Genomic DNA, 26,738 nt, shown 5'->3' on the forward strand with positions numbered 1-26,738 from the left:
AGAGCTTTGTGTAGTTTCTTCACATACAGGTTTTCCAGTCTATTGTTTTTTCCATTAAGATGTGAAAATTCAGATTCTTCACCTAAGCATGAGCCTATGTAAATACACAGAAGCAGATATCTGTCTTGCAGGAAAATAATGTTGAGTATCACTCATCTCAGGAATAATTTCATATATCAAAACTGCAATTGATATACTCATTTAGCATATATATCTGCTTCCATAAAAAAACAGGAGAAGGTTGGAGGGTAAGGGTTTCCTATATGTTCACCCTTTATGTTATAGATCATTACTACTTTTACTATAAGAGGATGTCACTAGATCATCTTAAATCAAAAGAGTTGGTGAAAACCACTGTCTACAAGCCTCTCATATAGCATTCACATCACCAATAGAAAGATGACATACCAATAAAAAAATTCTAGGAAAAAAATCAATGCAATTAATCTAAAATCAAAAATAATTCATGGTACTCTTTATAAGCAATTAGAGAGCTTTCAAGTTGCGACATGGGCTGTTCTTTTATGCTCTAACATAAAAATAACAAAACTCAACTTCCCTAAGTAAAACATATACCTGTTTTTTCTCTGAAAAAGAACACCAAAACATATTTGTTAAGTGTGGCTTAATTAAACAAAACAAAAACAAGACCAGAATCATTCAGCATCCCTCGCTGGTACAGGGATGCAATGATAAACATTGCTGTAAATATTTGCTGGGTCACAGAAAAGTCTGGAGCTGCATTACAAAACAGGCCAGCAACTCAGAAAAATGAGAACTCACTTGGGTGCTATTTCCTACAAAAAGAAAAGTGTTTTAACAATGAGGAGAGCTTTGGCTATTCTTAAGTATCTGTGTACACAAACTAGTAGAGTATTTATAACAAATGTGTGTTTCCCTAAAAACATGCTATCTTGTGTTGAACTTAAGAATTTTGGGTGAGGGGAAAGAGTCTATTTAAAAAGAATTTTCAGTAAATTGGAATGTCAGAAAAAAACCATTTTTAATCACACTGACTTCTTTGAAAAACCAATACAAATAAAACAAATCTGAGATTAGTCCATATAACACTTGAATGAAGTTTAAAGATATCCCTTCCTTTTTTTCCCCCTTTTTTGGCCTTTAAAATATGAATTTTATCCAGATGCCAAACAACAATGATCACTGTGATAAGCATGATTAGGGTTTGTTTTTTTTTTTAAAGATAGTTAGCCGAGAACATTTCTAGCCATATAATCAATACTTTTGCTATGTGTAAATTTTCCTGGAAAAAAAATGAACCCAAAGATCTTACTTCAGATTTAGAAACTCAATTTTATAGGAAAAAGCAGAATTAAAAAAAAAAAAAAAGCAAGCTAGGAAATACTCACCTCTTCACGTAATTTTATCAACTGCAACATGAATGCACAAAAAAAAAGATAAAAAGGAAAGAAATGGCAGGAAAGAAAGATCAGTTGTGTGACAGGATACAGAATTAACATTGACAATTTATCTGTTTACATGTTTAGCATTTAAAAATCACAGACAAACACATTAAAAGAACCTAAACATAGACTACATGCAGAGTTTTTTGAACGAATAAAGATCACTTTCTCACACTGTCACATTAAACAAAGAGAATAGTGTGAAATTCTCTTTTAAAGTACATCTAAGACACCATCATGAAATAAAGGGGAACGGCTTCATAGAAGTCTATATTATAAAGAAAGAAAACAAGTTTACTGTTCCTCTCTTCTAAGAATGTACCACTGAAGAGGTTTTGTATATACAAGTTTTCAGGATGTTTCTCTATTTTGAATCTTGACAACTGATTTCAGATTTTACCTGCAAATGAAAATGATTAATAGCTCATGCTTTTGTCCCAATAAATATTTTAAAAAATAATTGTTAATTAATATCATACATGGGCCCACTCTAGTAATAGGATTATATTTGGAGGTAGCATTATTTTAAAAAGGCATGCCAGGAGAGATTATATTTAGGACATAGTATCAAAATATTTCACTGTCCTTAGAAATACTGTGTGTTATCAGTTAATTTCTAGGATTTTTTTTGCTTAAGAGGCTCCTGCAATCACATGATGGGTTTTTTTTTTTTTGTTTTTAATTTTTGAAGTTTCTTCATTTTCTAATTTTCTTCATTTTGTAAACCGGGCCATCTCAAAGTCATGAGCTAGGAGCTCTCTTATTTCATTTGTAGTGTGGTCTGTTCTCACTGAACACTCCAAAAAAACACTCTTCTCTTGTTGATAAATTCCCTGTGATAATGTTTTAATTCTCCTCTGTAGAACATGTGTTTATTTGCCTTAAATATAACAGATAAAACAAGTTATTTAACTCTTCAGAAACTAGAAAATGGATAGAACCATATATCTGGCTCATTCTGTGTGTGTGTGTGTGTGTGTGTGCGCGCGCACACACACACACACTGGGTTTGTGTCTATGTTTCACAGTATTCTAAATCAAATATCATTGTGTAGTTGAGATGACTGCCATAGTTTCTGCAATGAATAGAAACTGAAACCTATGTTGGGAAAGACTATAAACCACGTTCGAGGTCTGAAATTTGCATCCTCAGCAATTCGGGGCTACAACTGATAATTTTTAAACATCCAAATATCTGTAACATCTGTTACAACACTTGACATATACAAGCCAATAAATTCAACTATTGCTTTGGGAGAAAACGTGCCATGAATTGCTCACTACGAGTCTCTCCTAAAGTATCATGTTTATTATAGCCCGGCTTTCTCAGTGCTTAATGCTGGTTTTGTCTCCGGTTCAGGGAAGGCAGTATGCATTCCAGCTTACTGTTATTTTATTTGTTACATGAAAAGTATTTCAAGTACAAAAGAATGAGAACTCAAAATTGTTGTGGATCGTCTATAGAAAGGGTACAGAATCTATTCCATAATGTCTCACAATGCATTTAGTGAAAACGAAACTTCTAATTTCGCCCTTTCAAAATACATAGGAAGTCGAAATTATTTTAATTCATATCCTCTCAGCAACACCCCAGTGCCTGTGAGTTTCATTCCGTTTCACGTGAAAGGTTACCATTCTTCCCAAGAAGTAAAATTTTAAACTGGAACACCTGGCTTATCACACCCAGGATCTTTCTCTTCGCTGTCCGAACATCACGGGAGAAAAAGGCAAACATTAATTCTCAGAAAGAGGCGATCTGGGAAATTGATCGCACAGCTATCTTTTCTTTCTGGGGGCACCATTCTTCAGTTGACTATGATACTTAAAGGGCCAAAGTTTAAAACTACTCCTCAGCAATGGAGACCATTTGGGGCATGCTACCCTGCCATAATCAATGAGTGTTTAAAAATGCTACCCATTTGTTTTTTCAATAGGTTCCAAACAAAAAACGTTCTATCTCGTTTGTGCCGCATGGCTGCATCCAAACCCTACGCGGGATTTGTAGCTAAGCTAGGTAATGGGAGGGATTTTAATCTTCACCCCCCCCCAACCCCGTTAGGCTCAGAGTTTTCATTCAAGTAAACAAAAGATGGTCTATTTTTGAAAATTAACAATGCTTTAGACTAGACGGAAAGTCGTGATTTCGTATTTTATTGAGTTACTAGCTCCATCGCAGGCGACTTGAAAATGTGCCACGCCACCATGTTGAGTTATGATAATCAACATCTTTTTTTGAAACAAAGATTTTTTTTTCCCCAATGCAGAATTTGATACAAGAGGTAATCTGTTCCTTTGTGGGCTGAAAAAATCTGGTTTACGCTGGTTTGAACCAGTGGAATCTCTTGTGGTTAAGCCTTCTGCTGTGGCTAGAATCAAAACTGCGCTGCGGCGCCCGTGAGGGTTCCTGCGCGCGCGCCTGTGTGTGCGCGGTGCGGCACGTGACCCCCAGAACCACCGATTTTTTTTTTAAAAGCTGATAACGCCACTGCCGTCTCTGTCCGCATACAGATAACGAATAAATGCTGAACTCTATTAAACGCCCTTTACACATTATCGTGGGTCGAACACACAATTTTCTGAACTTAGGATGACAGTCTATTTATTTTGCTATAAACCCTCAGCACGTAACGAACAGATTTGTGCCTGGTAATGATCTGCTCTGCCAGGGCTATATGAAATGATACCGACCTTCTTTAGATCTTGGGGAATTAAATTGACCGACTTCACCCCCTGGTCTGTAGCTGAAGTTTGACACACTTTATGCACAGCAAGCTCAAATCGGAACTTAAGAGAACGTCACGTTAAAAAAAATTAAGCAATCATATCTGCTAAATATTGCTTAGCCACAAAAATTTCGGCACGTTTAGGAATATCCTACTCCTTAGACATGTATTTGAACCTTCTACTTAGGATTTGCTAAAATTTCGTTTACTCACATTTATTCACCAATCAATATAATTTTGCATATGGAAACTGAGAGACCACTGGGGCTCAAAAGTAGAGTCTGGAACATTTTATGTGCCTCGTCATCATACTTCACTATGAAGGGGATTAGGGGACTTACCTCTACACGGTTTTCTTTTTTTTTTCCTTTCCTGAGAATGGTTTTCATGACACTAAATTAAGGCAACAAATATTAAAGTTTCCACTCTAAGTACAGAACTACTACATTTCAAAACCTCAGCTCTCTTAAAGAATTAAAATCTTGCCATATGTAATGGAAAACTTGGTACTTTAAAATAACAGGATGATAAGGCCTAAGACAATAGTCCTTGGAAAGCTGATGACCCAACAATACTCGAATGTACGAAGTAGGTAATTTTGTCCTTTCTTTGTAAATGAGGGATGAGCCATATTTGAGTGCGTGAAATGGATATGAATCAGAAGTGAATTTATACAAAGCAATTAATTTGGAATTAAATGAAATTGTGTACTGTATGGGGGACATTAAAGATGTACTTGAAAAATTCATAATTGCTGAAATCTTGACATTTCTAATCATGTCAGAAATGTTTATATAAGAGTAAATTAATATACTTTACAGTTAATTGGCAGATTATGTGTCTAACAGGTTTTAGATGCCTAAAAAAATGCATTATAAATGGCCAGATTGAGAAATAGTATCTATGGCATTCACATTTGTCTGAATCTCTACAAAGAAGCCACTATAGGGAGAATGTGTATGTTGCATCGAAAATAATGAGTCAGTAGTTATTTTACCTATTTTCAATCACTGCTGTAATTCTTTTTTTTCTTTTTCTATCTATAATTTTTAAAAATTGGGATATATCCCAATTTCAATGAAACATACATTTTTATTTCATTTTATCTCTAAGTTTTGTCTGTATATTAAAAATTTATCTTAAATATTACATGGCTACAAAGTTCTGAAAGTCAATTTATCAACAATTAACTTGAAGATAAACTTAGTTGTGGGCAGGAAATATTTTCTTATATAAATTATAGGTAATCCTACCCAGAAAAAGAACCCTATCTTCTCAGCCCCTGAGCTATAAAAATTAATATAAAGAGCCAACTTAAAATCTTTTCTTCCTTTAAAGAGAGAGCTTCTGTTTTGATTTCATAATCTGAATGAATACTGATGCAGAATAGAGTTATTCTCAAGTGACCATTCCTGACTAAGGGATGTGTTTTAGTTTGAGGGATTTAAATTCCTATATTATGATAAAAAGACCCAAAACAAAATTGTAATCGTTTCATTATGGAATAGAAATTTTGTTATAGTTGGCAACAAAATAGCCAAGAAGTTAAACGTTGCCTCTTTGAACTTTCAAACCTAATTCAAATTTTGGACTGAAAAGTTCACATAACTAGTAATCTAACAGTTACACTGTCTCATGACTATAATTTATCTTATTCTATTTATTGAAGTGACAGCTTCTTACAACTAAACTTCAGGTTCTCCAAGCACATTCAGAATTTGTAAGTTTGATTTATACAAGTCCAGAGGAAATCTCAGCATAATCACTTTAAAGTGACAGGAATATAATTTGAAAAATTCAGAAAATACGAACTCTATTTCTGCGGAATATTTTTCTTTAGGCATAAAAAAAGTCATATGTACACGAGGCAAATGTTTTAGGCACATAAAATGTCCATTAAGAGAAGTGAACATGCTTTAAAAAAAAAAAAAGGGATCCCTGTCAGAGTACTACAACATCTATTAGAATAAAGGAGTCTGAGTTAGACAGGAACACCCCTTCCTTTCTGTTTCCTCTATATTAAGCAGTAGTTTCAAATGAAGGAAAGATCTATAGCTTTCTAGAGAATTGACATGGGAACTATGCATTCACTTTTTTTGCAAAAAAGAGAATGCTCTTTTTAAAAAAGCTTTTTTTTTGCAGTAAAGATATGAAATAAAATTATGATTCATTCAGGAGATATGAACAATCTAAATCTCATTTAAAATAGGAAACAATATTTTTTTCTCTCATCCTCATGTTATTTAATCTATTATGAGTAAAACCCTTCATCCCACCACCCTTTTCTGTTTGATGTGCTCCTTAATTTTTTTCTCTTAGCCGTTCTCACATTTCAATCAGGGAAGCTGAAATCCCAGGTCAAATCCTAACATGTTTACATGTCTAAACTCCAGCTGATAACATCCAAATAGTGGATGAGGTGAGATCTTTCCAAAGACAAATACAGTCAGCTCAGTGATTCTGCTCCCCCTTCCTTTTTTTTGGGTGGATGAACGGGGGCCTTAATCACATAAGCAACATTCCATTTACAATATTAACATTAGAGTAGATAGTAATATAGTTCCAGCATATGTAGAGGTATAATCTATTTGAAAAGGTAAATACAATTATGCACGTTTTATAATGTGTATTAATATATTATGTTTTACTATCTTATTAAAATTTTGGTTTGCTCAATGAATGATTTATGTTCATTTTTATTTAGGCAGAGTAGACCCCTTTACAATACTTGCCAAAGGAATATTAATAAACACATTCAGGTCTGGCTTCTGAAGTTCCCATCATTTATTTTCTCTAAAAGTGTCAAAGAGAGTAAGTCACTAGGGTTGTTTAAGACACTTTAAAAGTCCTCTCTATGCTGAGGTTCTCAAAACATTTTTTTTAAGTTATATACATTATCTATAAGAATTCATGAAGTCCGCAGTATTAATTTGGATAAAGAAGTGGGACATTAATTAGACTCATGACAGTGCTGTGTGATCCAATGAGAACTGACAGCCAAGTTGTAAGGCCATTTTAAGAAGAAATTGTATCTTATTTTTTGCCTCTGCAGATCTTAAACTGGAGAAAGACTTTTCCTATTATTATTATTATTATTTGACAGAGGCAGGACCTCTATCTGAGTATCTAAGTTCCACATCGGTGCTCACAATTTGCATTTTGGTGAATGTATTTTAAGAAGCTCCACAATAGGAGACTGAGCTGCCCTGTTGAATTTTGAAAGCTTACTTTCATTTGTTTTGCTGCAAGTGTTGATTTAATTATACTGCATTATTATCAAAGCTGCATTATGTACTTTTTTATTCCTTTTACATGTGTTTGAGGTGAAGACCTTGGCTTTGTCTGCAAACAGTGTGTTTCAAGTTATTCCTTAAGTACTAAATAATAAAGAAAAGAGAAGAAAAGATTTTTTTAAAAGATAGCAGACAGTGATCACAAGGTAAAGGGTTAAATGTAAGATCTCCAAGAAACATTTTGAAGTTGATTAAGACTCCAGCTTTGCATTAAACAGTATCGCTTCCACATGAGTTGCGGCTAATACTGTTAAGGAGCAGCTTGAGAGCCCAGTGTGCCGGTGACCTCCTTCACCCTCCAGCCACCCACCGGGCCTTCCTGATTAGCATTCTACCTGGTTCTCTGAGGAATTCCCATCATCCCCTAGGAGCTCATTCCGTACTTCGTCACTGTAGGCAATCCGTGACCTTTTCTATAAAACAAAACAAAAAGGGAGAGAGCGAGATGAACGTTAGAAAGTAAAGGCTTCGGAGCATTACTGGTATCAAGGCTGATCATCTCAAACCTCGAGAGCCCCCTAATGGAAACCTATTTGCTAAGATCTGCAAACCAAAGTTGTGTAAAGTTCTTGAACTTGAGAAGTTTAATGTAAATTAGAAGTTTTCCACATGCCAGTAATGAAAGAAAAATTTTACATTGTGTAAGTACTCCATTAATATTCACAAGTGGATCAAAACTGGGATGTTAATCCATACGCAGTCATTCAAATAAGCCTACTACACTGATGGAAATACAGCGATATAAGCCATCTATCGGCAAAACTCACCAGACTGTAATTAAAACAAGTGTATATGGGGGTCTTTAAAACTGTGGCAGGAAGTGAACTTTATACTGTAGGTCTTTTAAATAAATCTCTAATTCAAGGATACTATTATAACTCCAACTGTACACTGGAATACCTCGACAATAGTTCATCTGTATTTCCTGAATTGTTGTGATGTTACTAGCCAGAAAGAGATAGAGCTTAAAAGTCCATCCCATTTCCAAACAATAACTTAAATGACCCCGAGCCCTCCTCAAATAATGGCCCAAGGAAAAGTAATATGTGTGTGTGTGTGTGTGTGTGTGTATGCATGTGTGTGTGTGAACAAATTAAATTTCCCAATCCCAATAAGTAAAGGCAAATGGACTGAGTCAACCGTTCTCAGTCTTGGTAAATAAAGACAAGTGGGCTATGAGTCCACATTTCACTCAATGAAATTTTGTTTTATAAGAAATCAACCTTGACCTGTAAAATCAGAGGGACATGTGTCTATACCCAATTTATGAATTATCTAAATGTACACACATCTGGAAAAGCTAAAAGGCTCTGAAAATTAGTTGGGAAGCTGGAGTGCCATCCTCAGATCCTCCTTCAGCATCACACTTTCAGATCCAAATGCAGATTTACAGGTTATTTTGCTGCCTTTTCGGCTTCTGAACTAAGCAAAAAAGAATCAATTTAAAAACGGCAGCTGGGAAATAGTAATCTTCTCTCATTTGCAGGCTACAGTTTAGGCTTTAAAATTTCGTACTTATTCAACTATGATCCGAAAAATTATTATAGTTTAAAAAGGACTATTCATAATCCCTGAGCAGAAGTCAACAAGATTTTTAATCAGATTTTTATACTAGTGAGTTATACTGCTTTGCAACATACATATCATGATATGTTAAATGTGAAATCATATTAGAATTTAAAAGGACCTTTAACAAGAAAACCCAATAGATTTTGAATCATGTTAAAGTTGCAGCCTTTCTCAATTGGGGTTCCTTATCTGAACCACAAAATGGAAAATTATTTTAATGACCATTTTCTTAATCTATCAAGGATGGTACATAAGATAGAGTTTAGTTCATTACATCGAATAGAAGCCTAAGGGCACTAGGGCTCAACTCTCTGGCAGAACCTAGTTGAAAAGGCTGACGGGAGTGTAAATAGAAATAAACGAAACTAGACATCCCTTTATCTTATTTATTTATTTATTTATTTATTTATTTATTCCAGAAAAACAAATCATTCTCATGGGATTTCTAAAGACCACTTTGGTTAAAATGAAATCAGAACCTGTACTCATTCTACCACACAAAATTTCCTCCCCATTTTACTACCCTCTGAATACACTCAGGAAAAAGATACAAAAACTGCAGGATGTTTCAGCAGAAACATGATGGCATCCCTTCTCTGCCCTGAGTCTCTATCCCAAGCCCCCTTCTCTACTGCAAGTGTATCTCCTGTACCTTAGCAAAGGCAGTAAGTCTATAAATAGATAAATAAAACCAACAATGTTGCAGAAGACAAAGTTGCAAAGTTAAGTCATTAGCCTCAGGTCATTAATGACATCTGTATCAGATGTCTTAACAAATCAGGAGTGAACCAACTCATCCAGTTGTGAACAAGCCAGACTTCTTACCACCACAGACAGCACGTATTAAGCCTGCTTCCCGTATTGTATTTGCTGAAGCTACTATTAATTATTCCTATAGACTTCATACAGAATTACTATACTGCGAGGTCAGTATACCTCACGGCCTTACACCACTATTTAGATCAAGCCAAACCTTTCTTTTACCCATTTGGAGATCCCCACTACAGTAGTTTCAAACTAGCTAAGCCAAAGTATTTTACAGCATTAAAGGAAATGAGAACCTTTAAACAGGCTGCGGTATCAGAGCTGCCTTTTTAATTATTCATTTCATCACTATGGGGGACTAAAACATTCCACAGTATGCAAGAATATCATATGGAGATTGTTTTTGTTTTCCCCCCTTTCACCAAAATATCAACAAATTGGCATAGATTGTTCAATTACATTATATTCTTATTTTGATTTACTAAACTTCAAAAGAAGAAGAAAATTACAATCATGTATCCCTAAATATCTAATCTTGTTTTGGTGAGAATCCATTGCTTTTGAAAACCAGCAATTAAGAGTATACATGCTTAGCAACAGAAGAGAACTAAGGATTTATCCACAGTTGAAGGGTGCTCCCTATAAATGTCAGTCTTTACTATTGGGATGGTAAAAACTGGTCACTTGGATGGCTTTCTGGATGTAATTAAGCAAATGATATGTTGAGTTTATAAAATGTTCTCTGATTAAACCTGTCTTAAAGAATAAAAAAAAAAAACCCTCATTTCAAATATCAGAGATAGTTCCTCTTGAAAATGATACAAATGATGCAGAAAATTGAACTCTTTACACTGGAGTATCATTTTACAATTTTAAAAAAATCGAGACTTTGTTTTATTAAGAGATATATTTAAATGCCTGACATTGGTATTTTCTCCTAATTTTTTTGTGGTTTGAAATTTTAAGTAAGCTGATTGTAATCAGCTATAATTTAGCCTGTAGGATCATCACCAAACTGACTGAATACCAAAAGAGGCAAATTCCTTTCAATGACAAACTGCTTATTTTATTGATAATTTCCCTCTAAAACATCAATAAATAATTTTACCTTTTGTGGAATTTTTAATAGCCTCACTCTCCATTACTAAGTGCTCTGTATATTTTAATTCAGATGACTCAAAGTTAATGAAGCTGAAACATCGACTATATCTTGATAAACTAAAATATTTTTACTTTATTATCAACTGTATAAAATCTGTACTTTAGCCAAATGCAAGCATGAGAATTTGAGCTGGAAATGTCACACACTCAGCTACAGTTTGAAGGAACCCAATTCATAATGCATTTTATAAATAGTTAATGACTTCTATACATAAGCTAACCAGGCAAATCAAGAAATTGTCAACATTTTTAGTCTTAGTTGTCAGTTACCACTGTCTACTGGTGCTTTCTATGTGGCTTCTGGAGAAGACAGAAGCTCTATGCAGTTTGTAATCTATTGCAATTTCAGGTCTGTACCATAAGGGTGGAAAGCTTCAACTGACAATATTTGCCAGACACACACACACACACACACACACACACACACACAGAGTTAACACACAAGAGCATTTCTCACTTTCAGTTGTGTGTTTGTGTAAAGCTTATTCCCTCTAACTTATACTAAACTTAGGTGGACTAGACACAGTTGGGCAGAAAAATCTGTAGACCATATATGAACTATAGAAAGAGTATGGCAAATTAACAAGTGACTGTTATCCCTAAAAAGTTAGACACACAAAGTTTCGATGGCTGTTTTAAACTGATGACAAAAGTGAGTCCTTCATTGAGAAAGTGAGGATTTCGGATTCCAAGCAGTTTTCACTATTATACAGATACTGATTGGCTCATTTTGCACACCGATTGGCTGATTTTCTTAAAGTCAAGTTCAAACAGATACACTTGCCCAGTTCTGTCTGGAAATTTGGCTTGAAACAATCTGTCTACTTGACCCAAGCCTTAATATTTCCCAACTGAACTGAATATGTTTCTGGAGAGGCACTGCTAGACTACAAACAAAATGAATTAACTTGCTGAAACTAATTAAGAACCGTGATTTGTGGTGCAGCCTTCTATACCATTCTACATGTGAAACAGGGTACACATAGCCAGAATGAGGATTCTACAACCCACCACTCGCATAAGCATAACAATGCAGTTGGTTTATTACTAAAGCATATATGAGAATTTAATTTCCACAGCGTGCACATGGCAAAGCAATTGCTTAAATTGCCTCACCTGGGAATTTAATACAATGTTATCATCAGACCAGCCACATTGTAAATAGATTTATAATGCTTTCCATGTGCTGCACTCTGTTGCATATGAATTAAGTAATGATCTGGTATTACAATAAAATCAGCTAGTTCCCACACCTGGCAGACAGGATATTTCACTAAATTAATACCCATACAGCTACATCACAAGGCAGGGGAGAGGAAACCATCTCTAAGGCATTTGACTTGAGCTTTACATGGGAGGCAAACACTCCATGGCTATGTAGAATGTCACTATGTTGAATGGGCTGCTCAAGACAATCTGTTTCTAACATCTGTATCACAGAATTAAGACTTTCTCATTTCCATTCAATTTTGGCCTAATTTTCTTCATTCAGTACTTTAATTACTAATCAGCAATCCACAACATTCACAAACACTAAGAAAGCCCTTTATTCTAATCTATGTGCTGCAGACAGCCAAATAATTGATACAAAGTGCAACATGGTTTTGGTAAGTAATGAAAGAACTGCTTGTCCTACTTCCTAATCAAATTGGTCTATAGAAGAAATGGTTAATAGATTTCTCCATAGGTCTAAAACAAATTACCCAGTCTGGCCAGACTTTTCCATTGCTTCTACCATGTCTTTCAATCTCCATATATTAAATAATGCCCAAAGTTACCAGGTGATTAGAAATTGTTATGTTTTTATAGCCAAAGAATTTAACACTTAGGGATATCTTACAGAATACCATGAAATTATATTTATTAGCTAGTCATATAATTGCTGGCATTCATTTCTCACTGAATTCTAGCTGGTTTGAATTAAATAATATCATACCTCTATAGTGCCCAGATGGCATTTTCTAAAATGCATCTATCTTTGGCACAAAGCATTCCATTTTTAAACTCGCTTCTATTTCCCCATGACCAATTTCAGCTTTTCAAACACACTCCACCCCTGACCCAGGACTTTAAAAAGCTCATCAATCCAGGACAGGAAACTTACATTTTGGAGGAAAAAAATAAAAAGGAAGTTATGAAATTTTGTTCATCACTGTGTTCTCTGTACCACATTAATTTCTAGCAAGAAAAAAAGAAAATTAAGATTAAAACACACCATGCTACATGATTTAGGTAAAGGCAACGTATAGTGTTAGGTAAATGTTAAATCCTTGGAAAGTAGTTAGGATAAAAAAAAGTGCAGGGCACTGAGCAAAAAGAACAGAGATAACATTTCAGTATGTGATCTTGGTCAAATTAAGTTTTCTGAGTATCACTTTCTTCAATATATAAAATAGCAACAATATTTATTTCTTGGGGCTGTTGTATGAATTTAAATATTATAAACAAATGGAAACCTATCATACATAATACTTTGGATGTGATAACCTTGCAAAAGACATTCAGCTAAATAACTTGGTAATATTGGAAAGGATGCAATAAAACCTGTACACATATATGGCTAAGAGTATAAATTAGTGTATCTTCTAGAAAATGATGTACCAATATATACCAAAAGCAATCTTAAAAAGTTCATATTATTTAACTCAGTAAATAATATGTCTACTACATTATTTTGCCCAATTTCTTATTCTGCGATGCTACCATTTTTGGATGACTTTCAGTAGGAAAAACTTTACTGCATTTCTTTAATGTTATCAGAGAAAGTAGGTTCCAGTCTGTTTCTTCTAAGTAATCATTCCACTAAACATGGCTTGCTCCTGCTCAAGGGACTGTTTAGAGTTAAAGGTCAACCTCATTCCTTGGAAAGTGCACATGCCACATGTCACCAATATTGTAACATTCATAAAGGGAAAGCACACTTTCTATCTATCATAAACTCATGGCCAATGGGCCATATGCAAGCCACCAGAGAGAAATACTAGGACGCCCTGCTGCTAGGCTACCAACAGTTGGAAAAGCAGGTTAACATGAGAACACTGAAAAGAATCCATTGTTCTTAGTATGTAATACCAGGAAAAGATATTTAAATTTTTTTGAAAGAAAATAATGTCTTTCTATCATAATCACTTTCATTTATTCTGCTTATACTTTCAAAACATTTTACGTGTTTGAAGTAGATATTTATGTTTTGGCTGCAAACAATGAGATAGATTATACCACACTTCCATTTTTAAAATTTTATCTATACTATCACATGTGACTATTTATATGCATATAATGAGGTTACACACACACACACACACAGGCTCATGCAAACCCATATGCAATCCATATGGAATAAGAAGTCTATTTGAGCTTCACAATGCTAGAATAGACCTTTATTTATACTAGGAACTCTGACCACATTGCTGCTACATCATTTAACCATTTGCAAAACAGAGAGCCCAGAAATCATGTTAACTGTACTTCTTCATTTCCTCTTCCAGCAATTCTAAACTTCAGCCTAAAATTTAAGTTTAGCATTAGTGTTTCAAAATGCAGTGTGAGTTAGTATTGTGGCCTCACTTGCTTGCAGGTACTTGTAGTTTATGACTTTCACATTGCTTTTGAACACAGTATGGCTGTGTCTTAAATTATGTTAGCTTGTCAATCAATAATTAAGTTACTTCATTCAGAAAATCAGCTCATAATAGAATGCCCAGATGTTGCTGTCAACATCTGGAACAGTGTTAAGTTTTCAGTCGACGAAATCTAATTCTTTGAAATCTTTCTGAATATAAAATAAAATAACTCTATAGATTATACTTGAAATAATCAAAATGTCAAAATGTTTATAGTTTTGTTTGACAATAATAACATATAGATACCCTATGTACTCCCACTGGAAAAATGATACTCTGATAGATGAATGCTATATAACAGATGCTTTATTTGTATTTTTAAAAGAACTACTGAAATAGAGTACACGAATTACATAATTAAGTTGTATGTAGGTATCCTCATGTAATCTGCCTAGCATCAGGAAGGAAAAGCACTCATTCATGGAAAATCTGTCCATAGCCATAATTTCATGTAATCTAGATATCCAAGAGCAAATGATCTCAATGATTCTGTAACTGACACCGAGCTATCTCAGAAAGAACAGAACGGACATAAGGCAATGTCTAGACCAGCCTTTCATATTTAGAGATGAAGAGTTCTAAGCCAGATGAGTGATCTCCCCAACGCCACACACTTGGGAAAGACTAGGCAGAAGAAGGATGGAATCCGTTTCCCAACATCAGTGCTCTATTTACTTAAACACGCCACCTTTCATTTTACCAAACTACCATGGCAGGCTGGGGCCATTCTACTGCTCCGTCCCCAGGGCAGGCTTAGCTGCACCATTCACCTGGTTCTAGAAATTTATCATCAACTATAAATTTGAATAGTCTACAGATTTTGTTTCTTGTCACTCTCTTCCAAAATAAACAAACAAGAAACAAGCCTTTACTTATACATTGTTGTCAACATCTGGAATCTTGACAATAATAAAATTGGAAGTTCAAGGGTGATGAATGCTTAAGGCAGAATGTTTTATATCATAGAATAAAACGTCTGATCTGAGGGTGAGTCACAACCACACTTATGGGTGTAACTTAGATATGTTTCAAGATTAATCTTCAAAGGCTCTGCCATAAAGCACCAATAATCTACCCACATGGCGGGAGAGAAGCCGCACTGGTTATTAAGATGGGTTAAGAACTGCCTTCTTGCCCATGGGATCTGGTGACTCCCTATATATTTACTCTACAATTTCAGATTGGAACCAGCCATCTAATGGGCAAACAATGTTTACAGTATTTTCCCCCCAATACTAGCTTTTGAACGCACATTGTGACAGATTCTTTATTATAGTATGTGCTGTGTTATAGTGAGGTTATAGAGATGCCTTTTAATAGTTTATGAATATAGCCAATAAAACTGTGATGCTTAGGCAGTAAAACTAAGTTCTTTGAGCCCGAATGCTCTATGGAAACATTCTGAAGATTACTTCCCCATCTGGGTGACCCCAAACTATAACGTATAATAACTATGAATATTCATACCTGATTCACAAATATGTTCTTCCTATAAGACTCTATCTTTGGCTGAAGACAATAAAATCCTGCCTACTCGGGGGCTTTGCTTCATCAGTTAAATGTTGTTTCTTTTATATCATCAGTGTATCACTTTCTACTGGTTCTTTCCTTGAAGGACATAAACATTCTCAACTATTCCAGCTTCATATACTTCAGCCTGTGCTATACTGCCCAGCCAATCCCCAACCCCTCTTTATCCTTCTCTTCCTGGCCAAGCTTCTTGAATGGGTATCCCAGGAACATTAACCTCACTTACTCATGCCCCTGCCACTTCTCAACTTAAAACAAACTTGATGCTTTCCTGTCATGCCACAGGACTCCTTAGGATCACCAGTATCTCCCTAGTTAACAAAATCATTGGGCCATGTTTTCTAAGTAAACTTTTGGAAGTTTTAGAATAGTTAAAGATTTACTAAAAAGTTACAAAGGTAGTAGAGTCCCCATGTAACCCACACTTAGGTTCCCCTATTAACACTTTACCTTAGTATGGTATACTTGTCATAGTTAATGAATCAACAGTCCATTATTACACATTATTATTAACTAAAGTACATACTTTTTTCCAGCTTTCCTTAATACTTAATGCTCTTTTTTTTTGTTCCAGATGCCATCCAAGATTCCATGTTACATTTACTAGTCATCTGTTCTTAGGCTCCTCTTGGCTATGATAATTTCTCAGACTGTCCTTATTTTTGATGATTTTGAAAGTTTTGAAGAAGACTGGTCAGGTGTTTTTGTAGAATGTCCTTCAACTGGGATCTGTCTGATGTTCTTCTACTGACTAGACTGCAGTAATATATTTTTTTGGAGGAAGACCAAAGAAGTAAAATGCCATTTTCATCAGATCATATCCAAGGTACATACTATCAACATGACCTATCACTACTGATGTTGACCTTGGTACGTAGCTTGAGGTAGTGCTCATCATGTTTCTCCACTGAAAAGTTACTCTTTTCCCCCTTCTGTATTGTACTTACTATGTGCAGCCCACATTTAAGAAGTGGCTAGTTATGCTCTATCTCTTCCAGGGAGGAGTATCTTCATAAGTCATTTGGCATTCTTCTACTCAAAAGAAGTCTACTCAATCATTATCCAATCATTTATTGATATCAGTATGGACTTAAGGATATTTATTCTACACTTTGACTTATAGTCTAATACTATATCATTAATTTTGTTGCTCAGAATGTACAACTTTGGCTTCAGTGGCCACCTTTCAGTCCTCTTCTCATTTGACCTCTTGATGGCATTTGACATCATTGCCCACTTTCTCCTTAGCAGTTACTGTGCCAGCCTCCTTAGGAATTCCTCCCATCCTCTGGTCTCTCCTTCTCAGTCTCCTCCATTATAACTTCTCTCTCAGTCTGACTGGGTCTTCCTCCTAGACCTCTTCTCCCTCATTTGAATGATCTTATTTTTACTCACTGTTCTAACTACCAACGAGAAGTTGACAAAGACATGTTTTTTTGCATATTATTCTTACAAATCTAATTCCTACTGGGTGCCTTAGAAAATCTGAAGGCATCTCAGGCTTAACACAGACATAGTGGGGCATTTTCTTTCTCTATTTATATGGCTCTTCCTTCTGTTTTCCCTAGTTGGATGTATTGTTTTACCATGCACAATCTCCCCAGATAAAAATCTAAAAATTATTTCCAAATCCAATACATCACCAAGAACTAGGGATTTTTTTTTTTTTCAGAATATCTACAACTGGGCCTCTTAGCCATATTTCCAGGATGTCTGTTACCTTATGAACTAGTCCCAATTCTTTTCCTATAACTGTTGCTACCACATATTTCATCCCTCTTTTTATATATGAATTATATTTGAGAGATACCTGTATGGTAAGCCTGACATGTTTTAAGGCAGAGGTTAGCCAAAAGGTACAAATTCTCAGTTCATCTTAGGAAGTAAAGGAGACCCCTTCAAACCAATCTCAGAATATCAAAGCCCCAAAGGAATCACTGTGTAAAGATACAACTTATTTCAGAATAGAGAAATAGAAATAGTTAAAATAGAAAGCAAACACATTTGACAAAAGCCAATATAGGTACACCCTGTTTTTGGAAGATACACATTATGCCCTCCACTTAAGGGCCTACATCAGTACCTGTTTTTGCTAATGGGAAATCTGAAGAGGATTTTTGCTTTTACAAAAAAAAGGTGAAAAGTGAAAATAACATTCCACATTTGTTTTTCAGTGAGCTATTGGGGAGAGAGCTCCCACCCTGAGTGGTGAAAGGGGCCCCCCTCAGGAACAGCACACAGCACCTCAGCATCAGGCTGCCAGAGTTCTGAACTAGGGCTGTGAGCATCTGTGTTTTATCTCCATTTATTTTGTGTATCGATTAGCGAGCTCTTCCTTAAGGTATCAGAAAAGCTTAAGACAGGTCGTTCTTTGGGTCTGGGGATGTTTAAAAAAAAAAAAATCTTTCCATATAACAATGATCGTTGTTTCTTTGCTTTATGTCATTTCGGCTTATGGATGGTTTCATAGGAACACTCCGCTTTCAGATAGCGGGGGAAAATGCTAAGCAACAAACCTCTCTCCAACTTTATAAGTCAATACCACATTTCCCTTTAATTTCAAATAGAGGCATATCTCATATGAGCTATTTTTTTTGTTCTCCTAAGTCAGATATTCCCATTTTTTTTATTATGTAGACGCTAAAAGACCACCATTTCAAACGAGATGATGTGCATGCATATTTCTTCTTTGTTTGTCTGATTTGTGTAGCTCAGGAATATGGATTACTTCTGTTATCTGCACGAAGAAGCTCTGCTACAAGCCTGGCATTCAGTTTGCTTTTATCTCTGAGACCCCAAATTGTACCGTTAGGCAACAGAGGGCACTTATCTAGATTGAACTGTCATACAAATAGATTTTTGTCAGCCATTCAATTTGTATTGGGGAACACGCCAACAAAAACAAAACCTGGCAATTTAAAACAACAAACCTATCCTCTCCTGACAGGAACAAATTGCTGTATTTCAAATGAGTAAGAATTACTAGAGATCGCATATCCTGCGTGTGGGTGCTATGGAAAGAAAAATATTCTCCAAACTAGTTCTGTCTAGTTTTTCTGGCAGTGGCCTAACATAAAGCAAACATGCAGTCTACATAATACTAATAAGCACACAAGGGGAAAAAAAAAACCCACTAACAGACAGAAATTACATGTTATCAGAGGACAATGAGGCTTTCTGATAAAATTCCAGGTCAAATTCAGTGGCTACATGAAGAAGGCAACATGGTGCTGCATTTTTACTTTGTTCTCTGAACTCTGGTCCTTCCAGGACTACAGGTGGTACCTCTGCCCACAAAATACTCAACTGGAGTAGTAAGACCATCATTCCCCCTGAGCCTAACTTGATTCTGGCTCTGTGTCTTCCACAGCCACTGAAAACTTTAGAGAAATGACTTTACCATAGTTACACCCCTTCCATACCTCAGGCTATTTTGAAAAATATTCAGTGTTCATCTATTCAAAGTTGGTTTTAACCTCAGACAGTAAAGATCTTGATAAATTAATCAGTAAAAACACAGTAATAAAATTTTCACAACTTGAAAATAATTTCAATCTGTCCATCAGTATGTTTAACTCTCCCCTATTATTTTTGTCTGATTTGAATCTCATTCTCTTTTTTATAGACTCCATCTTTATTCTGGACTTATGCAGCTACTCCTTCAGTGACATCCCAACTTAGACTTGAACATGAAAATTCAGCCCTGTGAATCCACATCAAGCTGAAATAGTAAATATACAAACTTAAAGGTCAAACACCATGTAATTTTGCTGAATAGAGAGATCTAACTAGTATGAGTATTCAAACACAAATATTTACATTTAAAAATGAGTTTTCTTTAACAAAAATTATGTCACAAGAAATTGGTACACAAAAATTCTGTAATATGTCACCTGAAGAAGCTGTAACATTATATTTTGTGGCAACAGGTATTGGGTGTAGATCTTCAGATTTTATTAAGGGACAATCTGAAATAATAATATACTCCAGACACAAGGCATGAAAAGGACCTCATGAATGGTAGTTAAAATAGATAACAAGACAAAAACACAGTGAAATATAATAGTTCAAGTTGCCTCTACATTTCAGTAAATAATAGAGCTATCTGAGAAAAAACATTTTTACCTTGAAGAAAGGTATAAAATTACATTATTTAAAAAATATCAACAGATGCATGATGAACGCAACTTATTTTCAAATGGTTCAGAAAACAGGCATATATGTAGAGAGTAAAACATCAGTAGAGAAAGCATGCACAGATGACAAAGCAAATGGAACAAAATGCTGACAAGTAAATCTAGTCAAAGAATATATGTATGGCATGCATGGGTGGCTTAGTCATTGAAGCGTCTGCCTTCGGCTCAGGTCATGATCCCAGGGTTCTGGGATCGAGTCCTACAGCGGGCTCCTGGCTCAGCGGGGAGTCTGCTTCTCCCTCTACCCTTCTCCCCTGCTTGTGATCACTGTCACTCTCTGTATCTTACTCAAATAAATAAATAAAATCTTAAAAAAGAAAGAATCTATGTATGTATGTTCTTTGTACTATTCTTCAAATTTCTCTGAAAGTTTGGGATTATTTCCAAATAAAAAGTTTAAAATGATTAAAAAGTGTAAAAAGATTAGTGGGGGAAGAAGGTAGAGGCTTTTGATAAGCTATTTTTCTACAATTAGTTAATGTCTGAGAAACAAAACCTTGATTAGATAATCATTATTGTTAATTAAAAATATGAGACCATTCCTCAAAATGGTCAAAATCAGAAACTGAAACTGTTAATTTTTACCATTTATGATGGGGTTTCCCATTTTTTCAGTAAAAATACATAACTTTATTTGCTGGGGGGTTTTTTAAAAGATTTTATTTATTTATTTATTTATTTATTTATTTATTTTTGGCACAGAGAGCAGAAAAGACTGTGAGAGAAAGCACAAGCAGGGGGAGCAGCAGAGGGAGAGGGAGAAGCTTCAAAGATAATGTGCTTCATTATCAGCACATTATTTAACAGTACGAGTTGAACTAACTATTATTTAAATCCCAGTTTTGCTATTTATTATCTGTGTGGCTGAAGAGAGGGTGTTTAACCTTTCCAAGTCTATGTCTGTACATCTGCTTAAGAAAAATAAATATACTTTGTTATAATAATTACATGGGACTTGCAATAAGAACACTGTTGCAGAAGTTAACAGGTTCCCCCTAAGTCACCATTTTCCCTCTCTTTCCCCTCTGGGGTGGGATGGGTAGGTGAGAAACAAGAACAAATATATTCTGAATTCTATGCTTGGCAAAACTAGAAACCAGATATTATTCATGGATCCCAAAATATGTGGGGAGCTGTCCAAAAGCAGATGAGATCATGCAGAGCTACTTGGTAGAGGGTGAGAAAACACATGAAGGTTAAGAGGTCTCAGCGATAGCTGAGCTCAACAGGCACCAGCCAAAATATACCTCTTCAAGGTGGGAGACTCAATCTGAAGCATAAAATCCATGTGCTCTGTTTGAAACAATGGATGTAGGGACAGGTGTTAAGTGGCCACTGGCAGAAGCTTTCCTAGACATAATTTGTCCAAAGAAGTAGAAGAGGCAGTGGTAAATAAAGAATAACACCGGACTTCAGTTCCTTATAGAAGGTTACAAGAGACCATTGCCTTCACCTTAACAAACAATGCAAGCTGGAGAAGCGACAAAATCATCATTTTTAAAACCTGAAAGAGAGATGATGGCACAAAGACACCCAAGTGGAACATTCCAGAAAATCCATGAGCATTCCATAATAAAGAAGAGGCCCATGGCTATTCTCATTCCTGGAGGAGCAGAATAAGCCTCTGCAGTTATAGGTAAAAAGAAACCGGCCAAACTTCTAACAAACCTTGAGAGTCTGCATCAGCGTTGGCGTAATACATTAGGATTTGAACAAACCTGAGCCACAGTGTGAGGTATGAAGTTTACTAACCAACTAAGGTACACTAACATACTTGGCTATTATAGGCTAAGGATGGGGCAAGATAGCTGATAGAAACCTATCTGAGGCATTCCACCATTTCAGCCACCGAAGGATGAAGTGGGAGAGGTGAACAGTAGAGCTGAGAGAAAATGCTCTGAGGGATTCTGGGTCTTCAAAGAGTGTAATCCCACTAATTTCCTAAGGCTTAGCTTTGGTGGAGCAGAGAGAAATCTCCAAAGGTATAGAAAGCCAAGATCAGGACTGGAGAGCAAAGACAACTCCCCAGAGGCTCAAAAAGTTAGCAATGGGGATGTAAATCAGAGAAAGAATCCCACAAATCAAAAGGATGGTGGCTTGGTTGAAAAGCAGAATGAAATCTCTGGAAACTCACCAGAGCTCAAAGCTCAGGCTCTGCTGAAAGCAAAACCTAACTACAGCCTCAAAATGTGAACTAAACTGAAGTTACAAAAAAAAGGAGCCCACACACAGCCCAATTATAGGTCAGACTGACTCAGCTACTCCTCCATAGAAGCCTGAAAGAAATGGGAGTGTTTGTGTTTGTTTTGTGTGTTCTATTTTTTGATAAAATCTTCCTTACTTTGCTCTCTATTCCTCTTTCATGTAAAATATCCAGCACACAATCAAAAATTACAAGACACATGAAAAAACAAGAAAATGTGACCCATGGTCACACACTCAGAGATGATCCTTGTATTTGAATTATCACACAGGGATTTTAAAATAACTATGATAAAAATACTAAGGGATATGGTAGAAAAGATGGACAACACACATTGCAGAAATGGGGATTTTCAGTAGAGAAAGAGAGACTATAAAAATAAACCAAATATAGAGAAATGATATCACAAAGAATGTGGTATCAAAATGTAAATAAAATGAGATTAAAATCACTTAAGAGCACACTGGAAACAGCAAAGAAAAGGACCCATAAACCTAAAAGGAGATCAATGAAAAGTATCCAAACCAAAACACAAAGATACAAAGAAAAAAGATACAAAGAAAAAAGCAAAGCAAGGCATATAAGAACTGTGGAATGATATTAAATGACCTAACATATTTATAATTGGGAGTCAAAAAAGGAAAATAGAGAGAATGGGGCAGAAGAAATATTTAAATAAATAATGACTGAAAACTTTATAAAACTGATGAAAGAGATCACCCCATAGGTCCAGCAAGCTCAATGATTCACCGGCAAGTTCACAGCTGCTGCAAAGAAACCACACCTAGGTACAACATAATTAAACTGTCTGATGAAGCACAAAGATACATAGCAAATCTTAAAAGCAGCCAGAGGGTAAGGGAACATTCGTCACAGATAGAGAGCAAAAATGGCATAAATTATAGAAGACCTTCTCACCAGTAACAATGGAGGCCAGAGGATAATAAAATTATATCTTTACAGTGTAGAAAGGTTGGAAAATAAACCTGTCAGACAGTCAATGTCCAGTGAAAATATTATTTAAAGCTGATGATGAAATAAAGGCCTTTCTCCCTCCACATAGATAAAAGCAGAAAGAATTCATCACCAGCAGAACTGTCCAACTGGATGCTAAAATGAATTCTTCGACCAAATGGAAATTGTGAGTTGCATGAGGGAAGAAAAGAGCTCCAACAAGTAAATATCTGAGTGGATATAAAAGGCTTTTTCTAAGTATATGTCGTAAGGCTCATGGCATTTATAGAAGTAAAATGTAAAACAACAAGGGAACAAAAAAGGGTGGGACGGATTTCTACTATGGAAGGTCTTAACATTGTCCATGAAGTAAAATGAGATTGTTTGAAAGCAGAGTGTAGTAACTTAAAGATACATACTGCACTCTCTTACGGGAACCACTTAAAAATACCACAGAGGTATTCTTAAAAATTTAATGTAGGAGATAGAATGTAATATTAGAAAGTGTGATTTATTCTAAAGAAGGCAAGAAGTAAGGAGCAAAAGAACAAAGAATAAGCACAGTATATATATACACAGTCATATATGTAAAATACATGTCATATACATGTCAAGTATACCTCAGTAAAGCTGTTTTTCCATCACAGGAAAAAACAAAGTGAGCACTAATACTATTATTACTTAACATTTTACTGAAAATACTAGCAAACATAATTAGACAGTTAGAATTAAAGCAAAAACTACCACTACTGAGAAATGATGTAATTATACATCTCAGAAACTCAAGAGACTTAACTGAAATTGCAAACTACAAGTGAATATAACAAGAGAGCAAGCTGAAATAGTAAAATACAGAAAACAATTCATATATACAAATGACAACCAGTTAGAAGATGTAATGGAAGAAAGACTCCCATTTAAGGTAAAAACATAAAAGATAAAACAACCAGGAATAATTTTACCTTAATTGATTTATAATCCTGAGGTGAAAAGGCCTTTCTAACTATGATTCTAAAGACAGAACCATAGAAGATAGATTATTTGGGGGTGCCAGGGTGGCTCAGTGGGTTAGGGCTTCTGCCTTTGGCTCAGATCATGATCCTAGGGTCCTGGGATGGGCGGTGAGCTTCCCCCATCACCCACCCACCGCCTGCCTCTCTGCATACTTGTATCTCTATCTGTCAGATAGATAAATAAAATCTATAAAAAAAAAAAGATAGATGATTTTGACCATATAAAAGTTAAGTATTTTTGAATGGCAAAATATAGAACAGTGAGAGAATAAATTTAGTGTTCAATTTAACAAAGTTTAAAGACAAACTACAAACTGAAAAAAAAAAAAAAAAACAAATTATATTTTGAACAAGGGCTAAACTTCAAGACATACCAGTTAATACCTTGTAGACATTGTGGGTTTGGTTCCAGACCACCACAGTAAAGCCAACATTGCAATATAAAGCGATTAAAATTAATTTTTTGGTTTTCCAGTGTATATAAAAGTTATGTTTATATTGTACTGTAGTCTAGTAAGTGTGCAGTAGCCTTGTGTCTAGAAAAAAATGTACATACCTTAATTTAAAGATATTGCTAAAAAACGCTAACCATCGTCTGAGCTTTCAGCAAGTCATAATCATTGATCATAGATCATCATAAAAAATAATAATAGTGAAAGGGTTGAAATATTCAGATAGCATTGAGAATTACCAAAATGTGCCATAGAGCCAAAAAGTGAGCAAATTCTGTTAGAAAAATGGCATCAACAGAGTTACCACAAACTTTCAATTTGTAAAAAACACAGTTATCTGTGAAGCACCATAAAATGAGGCATGGTTGTACAAAGGATTCTTAGACATTAATATGAAAAAGAGCAACAATCAGCAGTCCCCTAACCCCCCCAAAACTCACAAAGGGTAAAAACAGTTCCTGAAAGGGGCACCTGGGTGGCTCAGTCATTAAGCGGCTGCCTTCAGCTCCGGTCATGATCCCAGGATCCTGGGATCGAGGCCCACATCGAGCCCACTTCAGGCTGCCTGCTTGGCAGGAAGCCTGCTTCTCCTTCTCCCACTCCCCCTGCTTATATCCCTCTCTCGCTGTGTCTCCCTATGCCAAATAAATAGATAAAATCTTTTAAAATAAAAAACAGTTCCTAAAAACATTCCATCTCACTCATGAGAAAAGTTTAATGAAAACTACATTAAGCTACCCCTTTATTTCTATCCATTTGACCAAAATCCAGAAGTCTGATACTTCATGTTGTAAGTGAAAATTCATTTTGTGAGTAACTGTTGTCTCGTGCATGGCCATGGCAAGTGTCAACGGGGATATGCCCCACCGAGGACGAGTGTGGAAGGGCGATCAATATTACAAATGCACACACTCTTAGAAGAAGTTCTATTTTTTTCTTTGCATGAAAAATGACAAAGTTCAATGTCATTCAGTGCAGCACTACATGCAATATCAAAAACCGTCTACCGGGGGCACCTGGGTGGCTCAGTGGGTTAAGCCGCTGCCTTCGGCTCAGGTCATGATCTCAGGGTCCTGGGATCGAGTCCCGCATCGGGCTCTTTGCTCAGCAGGAAGCCTGCTTCCCTCTCTCTCTCTCTGCCTGCCTCTCTGACTACTTGTGATTTCTCTCTGTCAAATAAATAAATAAAAAATCTTAAAAAAAAAAAAACCGTCTACCAATAGGATTGGTTGAATAAATCTGGTACATTCATACAATGGAACACTCTTCAGTATATATATAGAATGCGTGACTTTTTTACATACTGCTCTCCAAGATCAATTGAACAGTGAAGAAAGCAAGGTTCAAAATAGTACGTACAGCTTATGTTGTCTTGTTATTTAAAGGGGGGGAGGGAGAAGAATGTACATTTTGTATTTGCTTGTATATACGTAAAGAAAAGCTGAAAAGATATACAAAGAATTAGTAACAGCAGTTACCTAGGTTAGGGATTTGGGGAAGAGTGGAGTGGGGAACTGAGAAGGGCAAGAGAAGTGGGAGGGAGAATTTTTCCTGTATAAATGATGATCATCTTTAATCAGTACCATAATCTCCAGTATCTACTGGGGAAAAGTTTTCCAATAATGCAACAAAAACCTTCAGGTTATATTTTTAGGACTTTTTGGCAATTGTTAATGAATACTTTGAAGGATAGTTTAAATAATGGGGACATTTTAGGCATGAGATTAAGAAAAATTAAAAAAAATTTAAAAATAAAAGAAGAACTGTACCGTGGAAAAGTTTCCCAAGGGAAAAAAGCAGGAATCAACTGAGTCAAGTGGCTTGGGCAGAAT

General features: G+C 35.6%; 1 protein-coding gene across 21 annotated transcripts in view; it reads right to left on the minus strand.

Moving 5' to 3' along the window:
• Positions 1-26,738, minus strand: part of VTI1A (vesicle transport through interaction with t-SNAREs 1A) — a 351,501-nt gene that overhangs the window by 265,621 nt on the left and 59,142 nt on the right. For 19 of the 21 annotated variants that reach the window (XR_009353283.1, XR_009353292.1, XR_009353290.1 and 16 more), the window contains exons 4-5: positions 7,776-7,853; positions 1,371-1,391 (exon numbers count right to left, since the gene is read on the minus strand). Coding sequence is in view for 7 of the 21 variants with exons in the window: in XM_059173203.1 (XP_059029186.1) it covers positions 1,371-1,391; positions 7,776-7,853 (99 nt within the window). In the remaining 14 variants the exon portion in view is untranslated. The remainder of the gene's footprint in view (positions 1-1,370; positions 1,392-7,775; positions 7,854-26,738) is intronic. The other 2 variants (XR_009353293.1, XM_059173209.1) reach the window with 1 other exon arrangement.

The sequence above is a fragment of the Mustela lutreola genome, chromosome 4, assembly GCF_030435805.1.
Source record: "Mustela lutreola isolate mMusLut2 chromosome 4, mMusLut2.pri, whole genome shotgun sequence".
NCBI lineage: Eukaryota > Metazoa > Chordata > Mammalia > Carnivora > Mustelidae > Mustela > Mustela lutreola.